Genomic DNA, 17,631 nt, shown 5'->3' on the forward strand with positions numbered 1-17,631 from the left:
TTCTTCCTTCTAAATAAGATTTATTAAATTACTCATAGAATTACCACTGCCCCTGATAGCATACAATCAATGTGAATCACTGTTTCCTTGAAAGTGTCCCCAATTTACTTAGCTAATGCACAAATCCTATAATGTCTTCCACAATATCCTTTACTGTGAGACACTCCATGACTCTCCATAATGTGTGGGTCTCCCTCATTGCAATGTGCACTGAAAAGAATTTGTTCAACTATAGATGTGTTTCCAGTGGTCTCTATCTAGAAGGCACCGACACTGAGTAGGTATGAATATGAAAGAGAAAGAATGTGGTCTGATTGTGGGTGAATTTTTACATCTTACATTTTGCAGGACACGTGGCTATTGCATTGGTTCGCCCTGATTTATTGAACCACATTGCTAATCCATTAGAAATGGTGTAACTCTCTATTCTCATGTTTTTTTGACAGCCTGGCATTTCTCTGAATTTAGTGTTGAGTTTTCACACTAATCATGACTTCTACATATTGACTGACAGTCCTATTCCCAATATAAAACATTCTAAATGTAACATTAAAATATCAGATTACACCATTTCTAGTATCTATGTGCATTTTAATCTTGCAACACTGATGATAAATATTTAATGGTAAACATTAAAGGGATAATTTGGAACTTCTGGAAAAAATATAAGGTTCTTTGTAAATAATAACTATTATCTGGTTTAATGAAGCTGAAAATTAGACACATTTGAAACAACAAATGCATACAAATTTAAGACCTTAACACTACATTAGTTTTAAGAATAGATAAAATTAAAAGGCCAGTACAATTTCCCAAATGTGTACTGAATATTATTTACTTTAACAAACTATCCCATGATAAATGAAATCAGGGGCACCTTTAGACAGTACATAAAATGAAAGATAAATGTTGCCAAACATATCTATGACTCTGCTCCACTAAAAAAAAAAAATAGAATAAAAACAGTATTTTCCATTCAGAAGAACTACAATTGTTACTTCATGAAAAAAAAATGTTGACATAGGCATCAGTTAAATAATAGATATTATTTTGCAGAACAAAGCTCCTTTGAACAGTTCAAAATGCTCCAACTTCGGGATTTTGTTAAAAGTGCAGTCAAATGAAAGTACTTAGTCCTCTCAGAAATTAAACTTTATGTTACAAAAAGGGTCTGTTGCTGTTCTCAAAATCACCAGGTGATTATAGGATGAGAAAATTTCCATTAGCCATCAAATGTAGCAATTGAGGAAAAGGGTCCAAAAGAATAACAAAGAGGATACTTTATCAAAGGCATGATCTACAGAAGAAGTAACTGTCACTAAGGTGTAAAAAAAAGGTTCATCATTGAAAAACATTACCTGTTGTGTTAATGATAAAGGGCTTAAGCACATATAATACAAAGAACAAGAGGGTAAGTGTATAAGGGCAATTGTACCTCCTTGGCGAGGCCTAAAAACGGCCCCTACTTACATGAAACAGGTGTTCACTTATTACATGGAAAATGTTTTTTGACTTTCACAACTCTTTGAACAAATCAACACATGTTATGAATTTTCAAACATAGGATGGGTAACTTTTTATTCTTTTTTTTGTTTTGTTTTTGTTTCTTTGCTTTTTAACGGTGCTTTTCAGCAACTATCTGTAGTTAGGAAAGGAAACTGCCAAACTTGGACTACCGGACACCACATACTCTTGATCAAATTCATAGAAAGTCCAGGGTTAAGAAATCTCAGTCTTCTCTCAGCGCTAAATACGAGGTGTGATCAAAACATGTGACCTCGGTGCACTTCAATCCACCTACTTGCTGTGGCCCCCAGACCAAATACCCATCATAGCAGTCACCACCTTGGCCATCTCCCATGACTCTCTGAGGCCAACAGAATGAAATCCTAGAACATTGTCCTGATGTTCAAAGCCCTGGATGGCCAGGCCTCTGAACCAACTGATTCCAACTTTACCACTCCATACTCTCCTTGACAGAGGATGGCTCCCTCGCTTGTCACATCCTTCCTAGTTCCTATATCATTATAAAGAAATTCTATGAGAAATATATGTCAGACCTAATCTGACTGAGGTAAAGGTGCTGATAAAGACCTCAGCAGAGACATGATATGGAAACCACCTATCATGTTGACACCACTGCTCAACTCAACAAGAGTTTCTGGGAAAGCCATAAACAACTAAAAAATTCCTTATTTGTTGCCTCACCAGGCTGATCAAGGACAGACTGTCCATAAAGATGACTCTGCAAGCTGCCAACTGATCAGCTTACCCAAAAAATGTATAAGCAAGGTCCGCTGTCTATTCTCTGCGATGTTTTCTCCTTTACTATTGGAAGACAATTTCTTGGGTACAGAATTCTAGGTTAGTATTTTTTTTTCCTCTTAACACTTTAAATACTCTACTCTCTTCCTGACTACAGGATTCCCGAGAAGTTGGATGTAATTCTTACCTCAGCTCCTCTATAGGCAAGAAGTTTTCCCCCCTCTGGCTTCTTTCAAGATTCTTTTTTTATATTTGATTTTCTGCAATTTGAATATAGTATTCCTAGCTATAAAGCTTTTTTGGCGTTTATCCTGCTTGGTATTCCCTGATCTTCCTGGATCTGTGGTCTGATGTCTGACATTAATTTGGGGAAATTTTCCTCTATTACTATGCCAAAGGAATTGTTAAAGGGGAGGTTTTTCAGAAATACAATTGTGAACAAATATCATTCTGTGAACAATTTAAAAGCACTAAAAAGCCACTTTCTGTGATACTATAGCCTAATTGTTTCATACTTTAGTGTGTATCAGAATCACATGGAGGGCTTAATAAAACACAGATTGCTAGGTCTCACGCTTAAAAGCTTCTCAATCTACCCTCCACAACACCATTGCACCAGGTTGTGAGGCACCAATGGAGTGAGTCTAAGAAGAATAAGTATCAATGTTGACAGATAAAAATCGGGGGAACTGAGTATGACTTTTCCTTAGTCCAAGTTAATCAAAGTGAAATCTTTCATAGAGGTTCTCCTCATGGACCTCCATGGTTACTAAGCCCACAAACTTGTACTCAGGTCCATATTCAACGTGGAAAGTGCTTCCTTCTACCTCAACCATTCAACCCGACTCCTACAATTTGTACCAGAAGGTACAAACTGGCAGGCTAATATATATTCAATTATCTGGAATAGGGTAGAAAAATGTATAAAACCTGAATGTGTCTCAATATTCACTCATTTTTTTTAAAGATTCTATTTATTTATTTGAGAGAGAGAGAGAGAGAGAGCACATCAGAGGGGGGAGGGTCAGAGGGAGAAGCAGACTCCCTGCTGAGTAGGGAGCCCGATGCGGGACTCAATCCTGGGACTCCAGGATCATGACCCGAGCCGAAGGCAGTTGCTTAACCAACTGAGCCACCCAGGCGCCCCTCAATATTCACTCATTTATATACACAAACAGTATTTGATATCTGTTATCTTCTAGTCATGTTTCTCAGTTCTGAACAACAAAACAGACAAGACTGTTCCTGTTAAGAAGCTCACATTCTACTGGAAGAAACAGACTCTCCATTTTATATATACAATTTTGGAAAAATGCTATTGAAAAGAACAGAGCAAGAAAGAGAAAGATGGAAGGATACGCTATTTTAGAGGGTATTGGGAAAGCTTCTCATATAAAGTGATATTTGAGCAGGGACTTGAATGAAGTGAGAAATGGAATCATGAAGATAAATAGGAAAATAATAGTCCAAGCAGAAGGTAGCAGAGAAAAATGCAAAAGCTTTGTAAAAGCATAAACTCAGTGTTTTTTTTTTTAAAGGAAAGAGACCAGTGCCTGTAATCTATTATATTGAAAAATGCAGCAAACTCTTGGAAATTAACTTGTATAGACCCTTTTGTTGGTAAAAATAGAACCATAATAATTTTACAGCAAATGAATATACTAATTTCTAATATACGTACATATTTTATATTACTTTGGTTAAAGTGTTACTCCTCAGCAATCTAATGATTTGCACTTTGTTTTTTATATTTTTGAAAGGACCAAATACAGTTTTATAAAATATGAATCTTATTCAATTGCAGATTAAGTCAAATTATTTTGATATTATCAGCACATCAATTAGAAGATACTAAAATATTCCACGTTTACTGTTGTCTAATACCAATATATCAATATATCTGTTTCAATCTTGATGTCACTATGTTTGTTGAAGTAATGCCTTCAAGTTAAGAGCAACCATAATTCAAAGTCTCATTTTATTTATTTATTTACTAAAGATTTTATTTATTTGAGAGAGAGAGAGGGGAGTGGCAGGCAGAGGTAGAAGCAGGCTCCCCACTGAGCAAGGATCCTGATGTGGGACTCGATCCCAGGACCCCGGGACCATGACCTGAGCTGAAGGCAGATGCTTAACTGACTGAGCCACCCAGGTGCCCTGAAAGTCTCATTTTAAATCACACTCTTAAATCTTCTGACTTCTAAAGTTTAGATTAAACTCTGAGGGTTCAGTATAGAAAATAAATGTAATGACTTAAACACAACCCCTTCTGAACATAAGAGGTTTGTGTGTACTTGGAAAAGGGGGGCTGAATTGAAGCCGCAGAAACAACCAGCACACACACTGTCATCCATCGCACTACAATCAGTGGTTATGATGGAGGAAAAAAATACACTATACTAGCAAATTGGAATTAAAAAAAAAAAAACTGAAGGCTCTTAAGGTGGAAATTTATAGAGCCTCATTCCACAAGCACAGAACCAGGGAGTGGCCACCTGAACACTGGAGGTCTCTCTATGAACATCCACTTGTCTCAGTATTTGGACCTAATATGACGGACCTCCCCCAAAATTCATGAAGCATTACTGCATTTAGTGATTTCCAACATGACTGTCACAATGACATGTAAGATGTTTTCTAGTCAAATTCCACTTGATATCAACTAAGTACACACAGGTTTGAGCATGTCACCTAAAATTTAATTCTTTATAGAGCTGAAAATACCAGCAATGATATTAAGACTATCTTTTGTAGAGCATCTCTGCATAATTTTTATCACTTACTCTTCAAAATACATTAAAGAAGCATCTTTTATTATTTCCATTTTACATGTTAAGGAAACTGATCTTGGGAAGATGTTAAGAGATCCTTTTTGCAGAAAAGAGTCAGATCTAGAATCCATGGATTCTGAGTCCAATTCTACATTGTCACACTAAAATTAGTAATAATTTCTTTAAAGAAAAAAATTCTCACCGTGGTGACAGTTTTTCCATATAATATGTCGGGCATTCTCATAATTTGTGTTCATCCAACTAAGCAGAATCCTTTCAGAATTAGAATATATGTTGCTGGATAAAAAACAAGGATTGACTTTTGGTGAATTCTGTACATGTATGGGGGGCAGGTTACTGCTGCAATGTGGTACAACCCGGGATAGTACCAGAACCTGAAATTGGGAAAAAGAGAGAACCTTTATTAGACCTGAATGGCAAAATTAAAAATTAATATTTGAAGAGTAAATAAAGGAAGACATCAGTCTTTTCTGGTCAACTACATCCATATAAGACTAAAAGAAATCAGAAGACCCCCTACAATAAAGATGAAAGTCAGAGGACATGTAATAACAACTCACCTATCCAAATCTCAGCTATGTTTGAAATCCTCATGGAGGTGGGCCAGCAAGCACATAATGCATAAGTAAATATTCTGAACTACAATCTGTGAAATCTCAGTCTGTAAGCTAACTTTCTCCCACTTAATTTATAAAAACCTGTTTGTGCACTCTAAGTCAGTGCCTATTTGGTTTTATTTCATAGAAAATTCTTCTAAGTCGGATATCTAGTTTTTTAGGTTACAACAAATGACAAGTAATGGGAAAAAATAGGAGAGTAATGAAAAGCAATAGACAATAGTCATATGACAAGAGAATAAAGACACAAACTATTAAAAGCTAAAAAATACTCCAAATGTCTGTTTATGTTTAAAGAAAATAATATTTTAACAGTAATGTGGTCTCATGATGAATAAATAGAATAGCAATCAAAAAATGTCATGTACTTCCCCATCAAAAAACTGAATAACATGTAGATCATGACATAAGGTGAAATTTTAATTTTACTAATCTGTTACAATTTCACAGAATGTTCTAAACTGTGTAAAAATCATTCTAGTAAATCTTAACTCAAATGTATCCTAAAAAGGCACAATTAATTTAAGTAGGAATTAGAAAAAGTCAGATCAGATTTAATTTTTAGAAGCTTACCTTTCCTTTGATCAGATTAAGTGGAAGAATATCACAAACACTGCTCAAACATACCATAAATGTTTATCACCCTAACAAAATTTCTTGCAGTCATTTAAGTCTAAATATTATCAAGATCACAAATTTGTTGTAAAGAGAATATAATTTAAGTCCATGGACTAAGAATTACAAAAACTAATAATTTTTAAAAAGCAGAATAGAGAAAGAAAATTTAAAAAGAAGTATTCAAGCTTGTTCATCAACAGCCCCTACCAAAGAGGACCACCTGGAAGTGATCTGGTGGTGAAGACACAAGCTTCAGTTAGGACAGGAGGTAGAGAGAAAACTCCAAGAGGAGACTGAATCTACAGGCGAGTTTCCTGGTGGTGGAGGGCACAGCAGCAATCTGACCTCAGCTCTAAGGCATAGCACACGTCATCCAAGGGGATCACTACAGGGGTTCCAGGAAACCTGAGATGCACCTGTTCCTGATTTAAAGATAAAGCCCTGCAAGCCTAGAGATCTCTTTCCCTTGTCTTCTCACTCCTATTACCCATAGGGGCTCCTGGCTTCTTAATCATTTCTTATCAGATCTCTTTCCTTCTCAGCCTATACACTGTTTTTCTCAGAAGATACATCATCATTACTTGAAAGAGCAAAGGGATAACATCCTAAATGAGAGCACTGCGGTGTCCTACCACGTGTCCAAAAGTTCTTGCATCTACACTCACTTTTTTTCCTTCTCTACGGCCACAACGGGTGAGCTATCCCTTTGCTTGCACTAGATACCAAACCTATTCATCCTCTTTGGGACAGTCCTGCATCAGTTGCCTTTTTTTAGCTTTTGGATCTTTAACTTCTCCCTTCTCACCAGTTCCTTTTCAACAATATCAAAACATGCTACTTACATTCAGCTTTTAGAGAGCTCTCCCAAACTTGGATTCCCCCTGATTCTTTTATCTGTTCCCTCTACCAGTTATAACTCATGAAAGAGTTCTCTACCCTACTGTCTCCACTTTTATTCCTTTTGTTCATCAAACTGAAGCCCACCTAATAACATTTCCCCAATTCCTCACTACCCCCACACCCTGAAGGTGCCTTTGGCATCTTTGTTGTCCAATACAACAGGGAATTTTTAATTGTTATCTTAAGCAACCTCTCAATTTCATTTGATAACACGTCCTCCCTCAAAGGCTTTCTTCCCCCCTTGTTCATGACACCATAAAGTATTAGGGCTATCTTTTTGTCTATTTCGAGTTCATTGCAGGATTCTCTTCCTTTACCTATTTAAATACTGGGTTGCTTCAATATTGGGTTTCTAACCTATGCCATCTTTTCTTTAAACTTTTTAGGTGTGTTTCTCCCAATTTTATCTCCCAGAGACCACTAAATATGCATTAAGAATCCACAAAGACCACCAATTGTTGTGATTAAAAAATAAGGATTCAACACAATATTTAGAACATTATGTTAGTAGTAGTAATGAGAATAATTATAGCTTCATATCAGTGAGATGAATGATATAGTTACCATATTTATCAAGGTATCTACATTTAACCAGATGATGAATGTATTGAGTTCTATATCACTTTATACATTCAGTAATTTATTTTCTTACTATTTCCACTAAATGAGAAAAGCCTACTTCACAATTACAGATTAACAGAATAGATGCTTAGTTTGATTGTTAAGGATAGTCAGGCCCAAAACGAAGCCAGAAATTATACAGATTTTTTTTATTAAAATATACTTCATCTACTTTCAAATACCAACCAAATGCTAAGCTGGTTGATGAGCAAATCACACTCAAAAGCCAAAGGTAAAAATACTCAACTCGGGGAATAGCATTAAAGATAATAGTACTCTACTCTTCAGTGGCATTCGTCTTTCAGAAAAGTTTATTTGGCTTCCATTGCCAGGAGCAATTAGAAAGTGGCACACTCTCTGAGAAACTGTTATCCTGATTGTACCCTTATTTAAAGTAAAAGCCCCCCCCCTTTAATTTGTTGAGACACAGCTTCCAATAGTGTCCATAGTCTTAGGGAGCGGCATGCAGGCTGCATTTCAGCTCCCAATCATCAACTCAGCTATGCAGAAACTACATTACCATATTCACTTGATCTGTCCATTCAATAATTCAATATATTTTATTATTTTTTCTTTTTTTATTATTTTTTATTAACATATAATGTATTATTTGTTTCAGGGGTACAGGTCTGTGATCCATCAGTCTTACACAATTCACAGCACTCATCGTCAATATACTCTTTTTTCAACCAATCTTGGGAAAAAGCCAAATTTTTGATGCTTCAGTGTTTTGTACCACATTGAAAATCATGATATTCAAATTCTATAGGTATACGTCCAAGACATGGAAAGCATTACCTGATGGATCATTTGAGCTAGCCACTTAAAAAGATGAGAATGATAAATACAGAAAAACATCAGTGCTAGGACTATACTATTTTTAATCTCACTCCTGTTGGAAAAATGCATGTGAGAGTGACCTTCTCTTCATAACCAGCACATCTCAAAACTGGAAATAAAGGTCTTGAATTTATAGAGATCACAATGCAATGAGGTAACTCAGTAGCCTTACTTTGATAGTATTTACAATTTTTTCTATTTAACAATGAATTCACAACAGAAGCATATTTTTAATCACCTACATTTCTCCATGAATAAAGGTTCATTTGCAACACCCCTTCTTGTGACCAATGGCTAATTGTCTATCAATATCTACCACCAACTGATTTTCTCCAGGTTACATTACAAATTAATCTTAAATTAATGACAAAGAATCATTCCTCCAAGAGCATGGGCTTTCACTGATAAAGAGAATAAAACATCATCATTTCTTTCTTTCTTTCACATATATTTATCACACACATGCAAATGTGTTCATACATTCCCTTATATCCAACCAAAGCATGCAATACTTGCTATCACATGTTGAGAATAACTGTTTCCAAGTTGCATGCCACTGACATAATGGGACATCCTGCAAAGCCATGTAATAAAAGAATTCCATGAATTTTACTTTCTTTCCAATCATGTTTTATTGAAGCTCACTTTAAATATTCCTCACCAGGGCACTTTGGTGGCTCAGTCAGTTAAGCATCCAACTCTTGGTTTTGGCTCAGGTTGTGATCTCAGGGTCGTGAGATCGAGCCCCACTTCAGGCTCCACACTCATCGTGGAGTCTGCTTGAGTTTCTTCCTCTCCCTCTTCCCCTACCCCCCCCACCCGCTCTCTCTCTCTCTCTCCCTAAAATAAATGAATGAATGAATGAATGAATCTATCTTTCAAAATAAATAAAAATAAGTAAATATTCCTCACAAATATGATCCTCTGTCCTATCTTTGCTCATCTTCTACAGAGGCAGGAAATTCTAAATAATGCCTCAGTAGAATTGGTGTATTGCCTACCTTCAGCAGCAAATATTCCAATTTCATAACAAAGAGATTTTGAATTGGTTTGGGGAAAATGTGTTTAATTAACCAGAAAGATCACTGCTCTTCGTTTAAAAATATCAAAATATTTGACACAATTGCGCCACTATTAAAAAAAAAACTTATGACAGACAGTACACTGAGAACTAATGAATAAACAGTTTACCTGAACTTATTATTCAGATATTTATTAATGATCACCTTTTTCTTGCCTAGATTCTTCAGTAAAAATATCACATTCACCTCTTTCGGCACATACAGACTCATCCTTTATATCCACAGGAAAGCCCTATTTATATTTACATTTAAAACAGCACTCTGAATTTGAGTGTTTCTGTTATTGTTTTTCATCTCTCTTGTGCTTCAATGACCCATTTTTAGCCATCAATACATTTTTGTGAATTGGGAACATAATGCAAGGAAATAGTAACAATTAAACATGAAAATTTAACAAACAAAAATAACCAAATGACACAAAATCAAATTGGGCAAGACAAACTATATCCTTTATCCAAACTATTAGCCAAGAAGAACTGACAAAGGTGGTCCTGGAGTGCACGCATGACCTCTAGGAAAAAGAAAATGAAAACCTAAAGGGATGTGTGTGAAAATCACCATCTTCTATTTCCAACGTGTGAAACTCATCTCAACATTGCTTGCTTTCACAAGAGAAATTGCCAATCCGCTTCTGATTTAATAGAACTCCTGGAGCTACCCATGCTTTAGACACAATACACGGAGAAACACAGCTCTGCAGATGACCTACTGGGGCAATCTTACCTATTCCTATGACTTACATGGAATCAGTGAAGAATCACAAACATGTGCTGCCACCCAGATCTCTTTCCTGACTGAGGGATATACCCACCTGGTAGTGACACAGGGCACCATTATACAGCATAACCAAAATTAATTTATTATGCCTTCTTACCCTATCTCATCCTCCACCCCCAACAAAATCTTATTACCATCCCTTGTCTTGTTATTTCAGTGACTGGGATCAAATTCCATTCAGTCATCCCAGCAAGACCCAATGTCATCTTTTAGCTCTTTGTCTCCTTCACCCACTGAGATCTAGTCATAAACCAAGTCCTTCTGAGTTCTATTCCTAACATTTAGGAAAGCTGCCCCTTTCTAATCTTTCCCACTACCACCAGTATTCCCGGCACCAGGCATTTAAATACCTCTCCAAACAGTTTCCACATGGTACCAGAGTGATTTCTCTAGGATGCAAAGCTAATTATGTCAGCTTCATGTTTAAAATCCTTCAGGAACTCCCAAAACTAATGATGTAATGTGTGGTGATTAACATAACAGTAAAAAAATTAAAAAAAAAGAACAAAACAATGAATCCTTTTAGGATAAAGGGATTTTTGGGAAAAAAAAATCCTTCAGGAACTCTGTACTGACCCTGGGCTAAAGTCCATAAAGTCCAGATTCCCTGGTATGGCTTATGAAGTAAACCATGCTCTAATTTGTGACTGGGATCACAGTCCACCCCTCCTACCCCCAGCCATAGTGTGCTTCTTCCTCGGAACATAACATGTTGTTTCTAACCTCAGGCATTTCCACACTGAATCCCCTTTGTCTTGACAAATGTTATTGTCTTGCTCCCCAATAAAACTAATCTACCACCTCCTTCTCACAAACTGTACTCTCCCTCCCTCTCTCTCTCTCTCTCTCTCTCTCTCTCTCTAGCGTATGTTCCACTGACTGCTTCACCTTGCCTGGAAAATTCCTAGTTATTTCTCAGGTCAGGTTAAATTCATTTTCTTCCTGGAAACCTTCCCCAATGCACAGGTAAGGTAGGATCCTCTCTATGTGCACTCACCCTTAGTTCTTTGGGCTTACCTTAACATAGCATTTGTCATAGTTCCTTGTAATTATATATGAGTAGTTACTTACATACTTCAAGACACAAAATCCTGGAAAAGAAAGACTCTATCAAGTTAACTCTTAAACCCCCAGAGCCTAGGACAGTGCCTACACCAAAATAGTTGTTAAGTAAATGTATTCAACATGTATTTGTTGAGCATATACTATGTAGCTGACACACTGTCAAATTCTGAGTTTACAAGTAATACTTGGTTTTTAAATTCATAGACTTATAAGTTGGGAAAGAGACATTAGATGATGTAAACATATTCATCAATGCATGCATGAATGAATAAATGAATGAGTGACTAAAGCCCACAAACCAAAATTAGGTCAGTTTGTCCATTAAGTAGGGCATTTGCTGCCCTTCTGTTTTAGAGTTGCTCCTCCCTATCAGTGGGCAAAATTATAGATGATACAGCCTGGAGTTAAGAAAGCAAAGAAGAAAATGTCTTTTCCCAAATCCAAGTTTGGCTGAGAGTCACGAATACGCTCATATATTCTTCAGGGAATTACTCAAGAAAAAACAGGATTTCTCCCCCTTGACATCTGGCAAAAAAAAGGCAGGGCAGGCTGATGGAAGAAGAGGAAAGAAGGAGTAAGTAGGAATCATGCAGTAGAAAGAACTCTCTAGAGGGTAGGATTGGAAGCTGGCTGCAGTGGAGGCTTTAGGCTACCATAGAGCAGCAAGGGGGCCTTGGGCTTCTGGGCCCCAGCAGAGAACAAGGAAGAGATAAGCTTTATCTACATCAGATGGTTTTATATGGCTAAAATCAGATGATCTGGGGAGACACAATGCACGCCTGTGGACCTTTATTTCCTCATGTCTAAACAGGAGATTACTGCTTGTGAAGATTAAACAAGCTCACATTTAAAAAGCCTCTCGTGGTGAAGAGTCTGACATAAACTACAGACTGTTTAGTTACTAATTTTGTCCTTTCCTTTCAGTGATTAATTGCTACTTTTCTTTAACTTCTCCCTCATTTTCACTCTCTTGTCCCACAGCTCACCCTACCTGTGCTTTCAACCTGTGAAAACAGAGCAAAAGCCTCCACAGGTCTTAATGGGGAAGATCTGTAGGGCCACATTTGGAACCCTAGGGAATAAGTCTCAGGACTGAAACCAGCACTTTTTTATGCAATGAAGGGGCAGGATGTGAAGGCATAATTTATGCTGTGTTAATCTACCTACACATGCAATTTGGCATGGAATAAACTGGAGAGTTTCATCAAAACTTGGTCTCGCCTGCCAGTATATGATTCCTAGTGAATATCTCTCCAGAATACCATTTATAGCAAGAGTGTAGTATGTAGTTCAGGTAGAAAGCATAATTTCCACTGTCATCCATTCTTTAATCCTTCCTTTTAGTACCAGAATACGACTGTAGGTACCTATTTTAGGGACTACATTTCTCAATATTCCCTGCAGTGAGGTACAATCATATGACTAAACTCTGCCCAAAGGAAATGATGCATTTTTTAGGTGACATCCTTAAACAGTTTTTACTTTGCCTCCACTAGTCCCTGATGTGTTCTTCCTTGTTCTGAGAAACCGTCCCAGAGATGAAAGCCCAGGACTGAGGGTGGAAGACACACCCCACTGTCTCTAAACCACTTATTTCTCAACAGTTCCCTGAGAAAGAAAAAAAAAAACCTTTATCTTATTTGAGCCACTGTATTTTTTAATTCTTTAATCAGCAGCATCACCTATACCTTAACTTATACACTATTCAGGTAAAGAAACCAAAACAAACAGCAGTGAACAAGGGTGGAAATGTTACCTTGTATATCTGAAGGAATACATCCGTCCATGCCCGTTTACTCCAGGCTTCAAACTGAGTCATATCTATAACAATAGAGTGCTTTTCCTTAGGTATACAGGAACATGCAGGCAAGGTATTAGTGAAAGAATTTAAGAAATAAAATATCACAACATTAATTAAAATGCAAGGCAAATATAAGTTCAAAGTTTTACTTACTACTTAGCATATAAGGTTTTTTTCTTTTTACAAACTTTTGCATGCCCTATCTATACGTTCATCAAGATCACTAATTCCCCATGTGCCAGTAATAGAAACTATCAACAGAGGTAACTTTCTGGAACACATAGCCCCTTACTGAGGTCACAGATTTATTCATTCAAGGTACCTACTAGCTTATGTGGCAGAAGTGGCAGAATGAGATGCAAAGTTATTCGGAACTCTGAGTCCCAAAAAGAAACACATCCTTTGGATAAGCCACAGGAACTCAGCAGAGTATCAAAGGACAGGCCCCTGGGGGGCACCTAGGTGGCTCAGTTGGTTGAGGGTCTGACTCTTGATTTTGGCTCAGGTCATGATCTTGCAGTTATGGGGTCGAGGCCCATGTCAGGCTCCACACTCGGTGGGGAGTCTGCTTGAGATTCTCTCTCTCCCTCTCCCTCTGCCCCTCTCCCCATTCTTGCCCACGCGTGTTCCCTCTCTCTCTCTCACACAAATAAATAAATCTTAAAAGAAAAAAAAAGGATAAGCCCCTGGTTCTGTTCACATCATGTGGTGAGCATAGTAACAGAGCCATGACTATAGTAGAGTTGCCTCAAAGCCTGAAGCCTTCTCCAAGCAATTCTCCTTCTCAAAGGGTTTCCATAAAATGAACTGTAGACTTTGAAAAAAACTAGACATATCTTGCTTAATTTCTGCCTATTCTCCCCGTTAACTAAAGAAGGGAAGTGGCAAGTGGTGGGAAAATTAAACCAATATTTTCCTTGGAAGATACATATTCTAAAAATTTACTTTAAGAAAACATTTACATAAGCACACAGAATTCTTCATTTCTAGATCCCCTAAAAGAAGCAATTACTTATATATTTATGAAAACCATGTAATAATTTCTACATAGCATAGAAGCCAAGGGCAGGCTGCCCCAAGATGGGTCACTTTGGCACAAAGAATGAGTTTGAAGGGGTTTGGGACAGGTCCCCCCAAAATATGCCACTTTGGCATGTGGACTATTTTCAGCTGAAGGTGACTGAGATCTGCTGGGCAAAAGAGAAACTTTTGCCCCTCCCTTAACTCACAGAAGAATCTAAATTGGAGGTGGGGGGTGGTCTTTCCCAGAATAAGCTTTATTAGGAGAGATAAATTTTATCTGAGTGACCCATCTGTATAGCAGGGCAAACATCTAATTACAAAACATCTGTTCTTAGTACACTGTGAGGTGTACTCTTTCCCTTTGAAGTCCCAGGCTCCCACCCCTTCTCCTTACTTCAGAATGACATAAATACCTCATTTCACCTGACTGTCTTTGGAATTTCCAGGTCTGTGTGGATTCCCCTTACATATGCTATTAAATTTGATTTTCTCCTGTTAATCTGTCTCATGTCAATTGGATTCTTAGTCTAGCTAGAAGAACCTTGAAAGGGACAGGATATTCTTGCTCCCCAACAATAGGAACTCCACAAAGATTTTTAGACAGATATAAAAATGTGTGTGTATATACATAAATATCTACATATATGTATATATATACATTTAAATATTTATACACACACATATAAATAAGCTGTCCAGAGAGGCATAATCCATAGGACATTTCATAAATAAAAATAACAAGATTTTATAATGAAATCTTCTAACAATGACCAAAGATCAGTCAACTCAATAACTAAGCAGATTGTTCCCTAGAAATTATATTCCCTTACTGTAATTTCAATCCACTTTTTATAATCTTCTGGTTCAAGCAGAAATTCTGGCAGCACATGAGAAATACATGCTCCTTGAGCGCTAAAATCAAAAAAGAAAAATCCAGATTATAGTATAATACAGTTTGTATATCACCTGCCTTTGAACTTCAATTAAATTATTTCAATATCATAGTTTATATGTGTATTGAATTTTAATTTTTAAATTTAAAATTTATATAATTAGCTTTAACATTTCCCTTAACAATGAAATGTGCATATGATGTTTCCTTTAGAGAATTAATAATGAGAAAGAACTTACTAAGTGCCTACAATCAGCCACATCTATCCTTATATGATAACGGAATATAGAGAGTTATATGACTTGGCTAACAATTTTATTGTTGTATAACATAAAATTGAAAAATATCTGGAAAAACTTTGAATACAATAAAGCACCAAACAGATCATTAGTTACCCAATGCTCAGTGAATGCCTATCACAACACATACCTGAATAAAGAAAACCCCCAATATAACATAATCCATCACCTATTTTTCCAGAGAATATCCAAAAATTCTGGCCTCTGTGATTATATAAACTTATAGTAGTATATCTGATGCAGCACATATGTATTTATGTTATTTTATACATTTAAAAACATATATATTCATATGTATATGATTTATCACATTCAAGATTATATTCTTTGTTGTCATATTTCTTGAAATGTTTATTAAAGATTTATTTATTTGAGAGAGAGTGAGAGCGAGTGGAGGGTGAGAGGAAAGAGAGGAAGAGGGAGAGAGAGAGTCTTAAGCAGGCTCCATGCTGAGTGCAGAACCTGATGCAGGACTCAATCTCACAACCCTGAGATCATGACCTGAGTCAAAATCAAGAATCAGTTACTCAACTGACTGAGCCACCCAGGCACCCCTTGACATATTTTTATTCAAAGTCTTCATATGTACGTTTATCACCACCAGAACTACTTTCACACAGTTTAACACAAGTTTCTGCAGGACTGTTTCCTAGCGGAGATTTAAACATTTAGGTCAAACTCATTTAGCAAGCATAGAATGCCACCCACCATAAGCATTTATCAGAGAATATCATATCTAGGACTCTACTTTGTAGACAATTTGCAGTCCTATTACTACTGAAAAAGTGAGAAAAAGAAAAGGCAGAAAGGAGTCTCAAGATAATTCTGAAAGCTCAAACCTTGAAGGTAGCATAATGAACGAGAAAAAAGAAGTGAGGAAGAGAACCCTTGCAGGGGTAGAAGCAGAGAGCAGAGTTCTAGAATTGTTAAGTTTGACTTGGCCATGGGCCAGTGGAAGCTGGTGGAAGAAATCATGCTGCATACATAAAGCTCTTTCATTTTAGTCAAACATTATCCCTTCTCTTTGATTTTCATGCATTTCCCAACTGCATCTACATTACTCCTATGAAACTTCACTAGACTGTAATTATTACAGATTTAAATAATATCTAATTTTAATGGAACACTACTCCCTTAAAGGAGTAGCTGACCTAAAGCATACATAAGAACTCAAATGAGATGATGGTCCATTAAGTTGAAATCCTAGAGGTAAAACAAAGATAGCTCAGAGACATATATAGAAACTGGAATACTTCCTTGCATCCAAAGCAAATATGGGATTTCAGAGGGAAATAATCACTTCTATTAAATGTTACTGAAAGCCTAAGAAAAATTATCAGGGAAGCATTAAACTGAAAGCTTCCTGAAGAAGGAGACCACATGGTATTCATTTGAGTATGCCATAGTGCCCAGCAGAGAAAAGGCCCTCAGTAAAATGTTGAGGATGAAGAATGAATTATTTTGCGTTATTAAAGACAACAGGCCCCAAATGGAGTCACTTATGCTAAACTCCATGTCACCAAAGTGAGATTTAACTTCATTATGATTTTGGCTCTCTCAGAAATGGACTCTTAGACCAGTTAATCAGGAATTGCTTGAACAGCATTAGTTTAGGTAACCTGCCTGACAGAACCCTACCATCCCTCCTAGAGAAAGTAACTGCAATAACCAATCTGCTTTTGTGCTGTAGGAGCAGAAAACTTTTCCCTCCTTACCTTCTAGGTTTTTTGCTTGTCCAATAATCAAATTGACATAAGACAGATTAAGAGGGGGGAAAAAAACTCAGATTTAATTATATACCTATGGGAGCCTCACAAAGACATGAAGACTGAGAGGCAGTCAGGCAGTTGAGGCTAAAGAGAAGGGGGTAGGGGTCTAGATCCTCAAAGGGGAGGAAGACAATTCACAGGAATATGAGAAGAGCAAATGTTTGGTAAACAATCATTTGCCAAGCCAGGTAGTTAAGTCTTATTGATATTAAAAGTTATCTCTGGTAATAGCTCTCTTCCTGGTGCAGGCCCCTGTGTAAATTCTTGTAG

The 17,631-nt window shown here is 36.8% G+C and overlaps 1 protein-coding gene across 1 annotated transcript in view; it reads right to left on the reverse strand.

Annotated features, from left to right (window-relative positions):
• The window catches only part of CFAP47 (cilia and flagella associated protein 47), a 525,897-nt gene that overhangs the window by 311,922 nt on the left and 196,344 nt on the right, over window positions 1-17,631 (reverse strand). The window contains exons 31-33 of the mRNA XM_027608633.2: window positions 15,233-15,313; window positions 13,334-13,463; window positions 5,239-5,431 (exon numbers count right to left, since the gene is read on the reverse strand). Of these exons, the coding sequence (XP_027464434.2) occupies window positions 5,239-5,431; window positions 13,334-13,463; window positions 15,233-15,313 (404 nt within the window). The remainder of the gene's footprint in view (window positions 1-5,238; window positions 5,432-13,333; window positions 13,464-15,232; window positions 15,314-17,631) is intronic.

The sequence above is a fragment of the Zalophus californianus genome, chromosome X, assembly GCF_009762305.2.
Source record: "Zalophus californianus isolate mZalCal1 chromosome X, mZalCal1.pri.v2, whole genome shotgun sequence".
NCBI classification, from domain to species: Eukaryota; Metazoa; Chordata; class Mammalia; order Carnivora; family Otariidae; genus Zalophus; species Zalophus californianus.